This window comes from Pongo abelii, chromosome 1 (assembly GCF_028885655.2).
Source record: "Pongo abelii isolate AG06213 chromosome 1, NHGRI_mPonAbe1-v2.0_pri, whole genome shotgun sequence".
In the NCBI taxonomy this organism is placed as follows: Eukaryota; Metazoa; Chordata; class Mammalia; order Primates; family Hominidae; genus Pongo; species Pongo abelii.
Genome location: NC_071985.2, coordinates 190,720,735 through 190,728,703, shown reverse-complemented (window position 1 = coordinate 190,728,703; position 7,969 = coordinate 190,720,735). Strand labels below are relative to the sequence as shown.

Sequence of the window (7,969 nt, the reverse complement as noted above, 5' to 3'; positions counted from 1 at the left end):
TTTTCTTTTCTTTCTTTTTTGAGATGGAGTCTTGCTCTGTTGCCCAGGCTGGAGTGCAGTGGCACGATCTCGGCTCACTGCAGCTTCCGCCTCCTGAGTTCAAACAATTCTCCTGCCTCAGCCTCCCGAGTAGCTGGGATTACAGGTGCCCACCACCACAGCCGGCTAATTTTTGTATTTTTTTTTAAATAGAGACAGGGTTTCACCATGTTGGCGAGGCTGATCTCGAACTCCTGACCTTGTGATCCACCCACCTCAACCTCCCAAAGTGTTGGGATTACAGGCGTGAGCCGCCACGCCCGCTACCCACCTCTTTTCTTTTCTTTTTTTTTTGAGATGGAGTCTTGCTCTGTCATCCAGGATGGTGTGCAGTGGCACGATCTTGGCTCACTGCAACCTCTACCTCCCGAGTTCAAGAGATTCTCCTATCTCAGCCTCCCGAGTAGCTGTGATTACAGGTGCCCACCACCACAGCCAGCTAATTTTTGTATTTTTAATAGAGACGGGGTTTCACCATGTTGGCCAGGCTGGTCTCGAACTCCTGACCTCAGGTATCTACCCACCTCGGCCTCCCAAAGTGCTGGGATTACAAGCGTGAGCCACCATGCCTGACCTCCACCTCTTTTCTTGTGGGTTCTTTTCTCCCTCTGCAGACCTCACAGAGTCACCTGGGCTTGAGGCCTCATAGAGGAGCCCTCAGTGCTGACCACACACTACAGTCCCCTGAGGAGCTCCATGACCTCTGATGCCAGGTCCACCCGGACCAATGAAGTAAGAGTGTCTGGGGTTGGAGCCTAGGCATCGTGCCCCCAGGTGATTCAAATGTGCACACAGGGTTGGGAACCATTGCATTATAGCTTCAGGCACCCAGAGGAGAAACTCTTGCAGTTCTCATTCATGATTAGAGGGGCAGGACTCTGGGGAACCTATTTAAGGTCAGATGGCCACACCCTCTGACCAGAGGCTGGACAAGTCCCTGTGGTGCCCCGGTGGATGTGCAGCACCGGCCAGGCCAGGCGCCGAGGGTCAGTCCCCCAGCAGCTCCCTGCCATTTGTGTCATTCCTCCCGCCCCTGCCCTTGACTGCAGTGTACATGGCAGTCATCTCATCTGACTTGGTTTCCGTCACTTTCCCTCTCAGAGTCAAGCTTGAAGGAGAAGCTGAGCTGCGTTCTTGAGATCTGGGGACGTGGTGGGAGATGTGGTCACAAGGCAGGTGGTGGAGGAGGCCAGAATGGAGCCGGCCAAGGAAGGTGCATGGCAGGGAAGGGGAGGTTCTGTGATGGATGCTTTCCCCAGAAGCCTGATATGCAGTGGCCAGGGAGACTCGAAGTCCTGGGAGAGGGTTTGGGGTGGGAGAGGTCTGAGCATGAAGGGGTGGGGCCAGCACATTCTGGTTCGGGGAGATGTAGGACAAAGGACTCTGGCCTTGGGACTGATCTGGGCTGGTTTCCCTACATTCCTCTCAGGCCCTTCCCCCTCTTTACTAAGGGGGGATGGTACCTGGACTTCAAGACCAAAAGCCCTTCTCTGACCGCACTGCTGGGTGCAGCAGGCAGCTCCAGCCACAGTCTCTGGGCAGCCTCAGGCTGTCCCCTCCCCACTCTGATTCTAGGGCAAAGACCTTGGACCTCAGCTGGATGCTGGGGATCAGGAGAGGAGGAATGGTAGGTGTGGAAACAAGGGGCAGGATTCGGGGTGAGCAGAGCTGGGGGCTGCAGACCTTGCTCAGGACAGTCCTAATGCCTGCAAGCTCCTAACGCCCTCCCCGCATTCCCTTTTCTACATGGGGAGCTCCTACACTGTGTCCCCTCACCTATCGCTGATCCCCAGCATCCAGCTGGAGGGCCTTCCAGGAACTGTCCCTTCCCTTAGGAGGTCTCTGGAGCACAGTAACAGGGGCAGGGTTTACTACCTTGAGGCCTCTTTCCACACCAGGGGCTCCCTGACCCTGGGGACTGCTCCTAGAGCTGGGCCAAGCCTCAGGGACAGCCTCCAGGAATGAGTGGGATCTCCTATCAAGGAGGACCTTGTGCCAAGGCCAAGGCCAGGCTTGGAAGGGGGGTCCCTAGACAGAGGGTAGGATCTCAGAATTATTTCTTGCTCAGCCCTGGATGTGCTGTGTAACCCACCCTGGACCTCTGTCTCCTCATCCTTCTGCCCAAGAGCCCCAGGGGTCAGCACTGACCACTCTGACACAGGCCCCGTCCAAGCCACGCTGAGGACAGACCGAATGACACCATGATTGGGGATAGATGTTCACTTCTCTTTCCAAAAAAATATGAAACACACAGTCTAGGTATGGCAGGGGACAGAGCCTGGCTGGGGACTGGACATTACACACCCAGGGGGCCCTTGGCGGAGGCGGGCAATTTAACAACTGGTCTGAAAGTCAAAAGAGAGACAGCTGGTTAGTGGAGTGAGCTGTGGGGTCGGGGGCAGGGGCTGTGCCTTCAGGCCCGGACATGGGTACTGGCCAGCGCGGCCAGACCTTGGCCCTCACAGCAGCCCTGCCTGGGGCCCATTCCCGGGGGCAGGGGCGCCGTGGTCCGACCTCACCATCTGTGTAGGTGGCCCCCAGCCCTGGGTGCACTGGAAGAAACTGAGACCTAAACTCAGACCCTCCCTGTCCTCGTGTGAACGTTCAGCATCCCGGCACTGCCCTTGTGGGGTTGCTGTGAGGAGCCCATGGGACTGGGGAGGGTGAAGGTTTCTGCTCACCCCAAGGACCTGGGTACTAAGGTACGTCTTGGCCACTGCTGTATCTCCAGGGCCCAGCACGTAGCAGACACCCACGCAGCTCTTCAGTGAGTAAACAGCCGGGGTGGTGCCTGGGGGCCTGTCTCCGGGGATGCATGCTGGTGCCCACCAGGCTGTGTGGACAGGACCGTGCCTGGCCATGCATCTGTGTGCGTGCCTGGGGGCTGGGTCCTGCCTCTGGTCTCTCTCTGAGGATCTGGGTCTCAGATTGCAGGGTGGGTGCTTGTGTTGAGGACAAGCTGCTCAGAGCACCTATGCCCATCCTGTGCCCCAGTGGTGCTGTGAGGCTGGCTGGATGCTGGGCAAGGGGGCCACCGGGTCGGGGGCTGGCCAGGGCAGGCGGAGCTCAGACGTACTCTCGGGCAGCAGCAGAGGGTCCAGGCCGATAGGGCTGCGGGCTGCTGTTGGGTCTCTCTGGTTCCGGGCACGTGCAGCAGAGGAAGGAGCCGCCCAGCACGGCCAGGCCAGCTGAGGCCCAGCCCACGAACAGGGCTGGGCCAAATTCATACCTGCAAGGGTAGGGAGAATGGCATCAGGTGTGGCTGCCATCTCAGGTTGTTCCCAGTCCCTGCCCTGGCAGAGGAAGGGCAGAGTGTGTGGAGCTGGAGGCTGGAGCCTCACAACCTCTTCCAAATCTCCAGATAAATTGAGGTGAATGCTCTTCCTTTCTCCCTCCCCCCAGCCCAGAATATCTACACCACACAGGGTGACCCGGCCTAGGGTGGGCGTGGAGGCTAGAGGCTGGGCCTCCAGCTCCTGCTCTGAGCAACCTTGGGTTCATTTCCTGATCTGGCCAGTGGAGGGGGCATGGGATGGCCTGAGAGGTCTGCACGGGAGGAGTGGGGAAATCCCTGCCATGTTTTCTCCCAGTCACATTCTGGCCCACACAACTCCCAGCCAGGACTGCTCCCGCTGCCCTCTGGAGAAGGCCAGACCCTTCCACCTGGCACTCTGGGCTCTCCACACCCAGACCCTGCTGGCCAGGCCAGCCCTGCTCCTGGTTCTCACTGCCTTGGTGCCTTTCCACAAGGCACCCCCAGCTGGGGCACCAAGCCCCCCAGCCCGCCACTCCTGTGCCTCCCCAGTTCCTTCTCTGCCTTCACAGCCCAGTTCAGATGCCACCTCCTCGTGGGGTCTTTCCTTGACATCCTCTGTGTTGACCCCGCCCCTTGCGCCGACTCCACTGCCATGCTTTCTCCAGGAGGCCTCAGCCCCTTGCTTGTCCGGCTCCCTGGGAAGCCCCCTGAGGGCAGACAGAGCCATCAGTGTCCCCAGGACCCAGCACAGGGCCTGGCAGCCCGAGTGGCATTGGGGACTGTTGAAGGGATCGGGGACCGAGTCCTGACATGCCTGAGCTGGACCTTGCTTGGCAGACTTTGTGGCTGCAGCCACCGCCCAGGGAACAAACCTTGTACCTGAGATCTCCTCCCTCCCCCTCCCCTCAACACCTCTGCCTCCTCCAGGCATCCCTCCCAATTGCAACAGCCCAGGCATCTTTTCTCATCCTCTCTCCACCCCAAGGCCCAAAGCCCATTGGGATGTCTGGGGTTGAGACTGTCCCATTCTGTGCTCCTGGCTGGGCTGAGAAGTGAGGGAGGAGCCAAGGTGGGCCCAGGCCCTTTGCAGAGCATCCCCTTCAGTTTCCATGCCCACAGTCTTACAAGTCCTGGTTATCTCCTGAATATCAGCCTGCTTTCCACTGCTCCCTCCCTGGCGCCCCAAACCCTCTGCTCAGACCTTTGGGACAGCCGCCTTCCTGGTGTCACTCCCTCCCCACCATTCTGCACGTCACAGCCAGAAGGACTGCTGCTGCCTCCACCCAAATGAGGAACAAAATCTTCCTATGGTTGCAAGGCCCTCCACGATCTGCCCTTATTCTGAACTTTCTTCCCGGCCCAGAATAACTGCTGCCTCCTGCAGGAAGTCATCTCAGCCCTGCTGCTACCAGCAGAAATGAAAACAGCTCAGGCTCGCTGGGCACTGTCTAGGGCCCGGGCACTGTGCCACACCCTCACCTGCATCCTGCTGGATCCTGACAACCATGTGTGAACTGGTGCTCAGGTTCTAGCTCCATTTTACAGAGGAGGAAACTAGGCACAGCAAGATTAAGTAACTTGTCCAGGTGACACAGTGCATGCAAAGCTGGGATTGATTGATTGATCGTTTGATTTTTTTGAGACAGAGTCTCACTCTGTCACCCAGATGGAGTGCAGTGGCGCAATCTCAGCTCACTGCAACTTTTGCCTCCCGGGTTCAAGCTATTCTCCTGCCTCCGCCTCCCGAGTAGCTGAGATTACAGGCGCCCGCCACCATGCCCGGATAATTTTTGTATTTTTAATAGAGACAGGGTTTCACCATGTTGGCCAGGCTGGTCTTGAACTCCTGACCTCAGGCGATCCACCCATCTTGGCCTCCCAAAGTGCTGGGATTACAGGCGTGCGCCACTGAGTCCGGCCAGAGCTGGGATTGAAACCCAGAGCCAGGGCACTTAGGTCCTTAGAGAGTCCTGCTGCACCTGGGTGCCCGTCATAGGCCTCCTGCCCCTATGGAGGGCCCCACCACACTCCTCCTGGCGCCCCCCTTTAAAGCTTCTTGGACAGCAGCTGGATCCTGTCCCCACTTCCCCCGCCAGGTGATCCAGTGGACAAAGGTCAGTGGCCCCAGAGGAGGTGAAGCAAAAGACCCAAGCCCTGGCACCCACCTGGCATTGACAGGTGTGCTTGGGTTGAAGAACTCCTGGGTCACCAGGGTGGCATACCACGAGACGGCAGTCAAAGTGCAGAGGCCTAAAGACAAAGCAGAGGGGCGCTCAGCTCTGCTCTGGCCCCCTGAGGCCACTGGGGCTGGGGCTGCCTGCCATGGCTGTGATTGTGTAGGAGTGAGGGGCACTCACCTGCCAGGATGAAGAGAGCTCCCCCGGCGATGGCGACACGGCCCTTGGCAATGGGGTTGCTGTCTCCCACCCGTGTACACTTCATGCCAACTACGCTGAGGACCATGGCCACAAAGCCCAGGAGCACGGCCACCACCATCAGGGCCCGCGCTGATTGGATGTGACCTAGGGTAGGCGGGATGACACTGAGTTGGGCTGGCGGGGATAGGGGTTGGGTCGGTGCCTGGGGTCGATGGAAGGAGCCCAGCTTGAGAGGGGCTTGAGCAGGAGCTGGCCTGGGGGGTCAGACCACCTTCTGGCAGGTGCAGGATAGTGAGGAGTGACAGCCTGGGCGTGAGGACAGGGTGTGGGGGTGAGAGTCCCCTTCACTGTCAATGCCGTTCTCCACTCGCCCTTGCAGGCTTTTCTGGTAGTATGATTCACTCCGCTGTTGCTTTCTGGCCTGGGGACTCCCTCTTGGGCTTGGCCCATCCTCCCAAGCAGCTGAGGGCAGCTCCAGGGTCCCCTCAGGTTTGGTAGATGGAAGAGCTGGGGGTATCTGAGGCCCAGCTCAACACAGCCTGAGCCCCGCAGCAACCCCTCCCCAGCAGCCATTCAGACAACGGTCACTTTCCCCTCTGCCCATGGAAGCTGGAAGCTTGCCTCTTCATGGGTGTGTGGGTCCATCCTGGGCCCTGGGGGGTGCTCAGGAGACCTGGGTCCCTCAGCGAGGCTAGACGACCTGCCTGAACTGACCTGCCTGAACTGGCACGATGGGGCTGGTTGAAGGCCGCTCTGCTCCCAGCTCCCATGGGGAGCAGATTGTCCCTGGGGGCTCCTGGGCAGATTGCAGGTGGATCACCTCCACCCCAGAGTTAGAGCTTCGGCGGTGCCTGTCAGGCTCATCTCCACACCCCAGAAGGAGATGGACTGCATGCAGACACGCCTGTCTGTGCATGCATGTGCACGTGTGTGTGCATGTGTGTTTGCATGCGTGTGCATGCACCCATATGCTGGCACACAGGCCTGGGAGCAGGACTAGGGAGCAGGTGTGCATCATACAGTGTGTGTCTGTCTACTGAGTGTGGGGAGAAGTGGATGAAGGGTCTTAACTGAGCCTTTCAAAGTGCCACAGGTATTAGTATTCCCCTTTAAAGATGAGAACATCTCAATGGGAAGAGGTTTGGTGACTGGTTCAAAGTTATAGTGACAGAGCAGGAATCTGGACCCACAGCTGCCAGACCCTAGAGCCCTCCCCTCCCAAGGGCAGCAGGCTGGCCTGGACTGTCAATGGGCACAGGGCAGTAGTGGGGGAATTGTAGAGCGGGGGCTGGAGGATGGAGCCCAGCGCAGAGAGCAGACTGTGAGGAAAACTTGCTCCAGACCCCCCTGCTGTTCCCACCTCCCATCTCCCACCCCGCCGGCCTGAGGCCTACCGTCCAGGGCGAGCAGCGAGTCGTAGAGCTTGCACTGCACTTGCCCGGTGCTCTGGGAGGCGCAGGACATCCAGAGCCCTTCATAGAGGCCCACGGCAGTGATGATGGCGTCGCCGGCATAGGAAGACTGCTTCCACTGCGGCAGGGCAGTGCTAGCAATGATGCCCACCCAGCCACCCAGGGCCAAGAAGTAGCCCAGGAGCTGGAGGCCTGAGTTGGCCATGGCCCAGGAGAGAGGACTGAGGGTCCCAGGACTCAGAGCTGGGCCAGGGTCCCAGCAGGGGCTTTGGTCATGGCCAGGTGGAGCAGCGAGAAGGAGGGTCAGAGGCAAAGAAGGAGAGGTGGTGCGGCGGCAGTGGCTGGAGCAAAGGCAGTGGCTCTGGACTCCAGAATGCAGGGGGAGGCCCAGGGGCTGGAAAAGGCCAGGGCCCGCCCACAGCAGCCGCCTAAGCCAGAGCAAGGTCCCCAGCAAAGCTCATGCCCAGCCCCCTGGGGGTGGAGGGCCGGCCCATGGCCCAGGTGGTGTCCCTGCCCCGCCCCATTCCCCAGGGATAGGGAAGGGAGGGGCTGAGAGGAATGACCCAGCTGCCCTCTGGGCCTTTCCCCACAGGGAAACCCCTTTAGGAACCTGATTCGGGTGTCCTAAAATTCGGATAATCCCTAACCCAAACACCAGCCCTGGGAGGATGGACTTTGCTCTTGCAAGGCTGATCTAACCCTTGGGGTTTTCTGCCCTTTGACTTTAGGACAGAAGGGAAAGGGATGCCGGTTTGCAGCAGGTAAAACTAGAGTTAGACGTCAAGGATAACTTTTTGGCAGGGGCTCTGAAGCTAGATGTGGGGAGGCTGAGCTAGTGGCGGGGTGTTGGGAAGAGGGGTCATGGGTACCTGGGAGCTGTGTGT

General features: G+C 59.3%; 1 protein-coding gene across 2 annotated transcripts; it reads right to left on the bottom strand.

Annotated features, from left to right (window-relative positions):
* Positions 1 to 313: 313 nt before the first annotated feature.
* Positions 314 to 7,555, bottom strand: CLDN19 (claudin 19). Of its 2 annotated transcripts, XM_054536823.2 has the most exons (4): positions 7,068 to 7,553; positions 5,653 to 5,817; positions 5,461 to 5,545; positions 314 to 3,268 (listed from the first exon to the last, which is right to left on the bottom strand). In XM_054536823.2, the coding sequence occupies exons 1-4, from the start codon at positions 7,288 to 7,290 to the stop codon at positions 3,106 to 3,108; spliced, it is 636 nt and encodes a 211-aa protein (XP_054392798.1). In that variant the 5' UTR covers positions 7,291 to 7,553; the 3' UTR covers positions 314 to 3,105. The 2 variants fall into 2 exon arrangements, with proteins under 2 accessions (XP_054392798.1, XP_024113223.2); XM_024257455.3 differs by lacking the exon at positions 5,461 to 5,545 and having other exon boundaries at positions 7,068 to 7,555.
* Between the last annotated feature and the right edge of the window lie 414 nt (positions 7,556 to 7,969).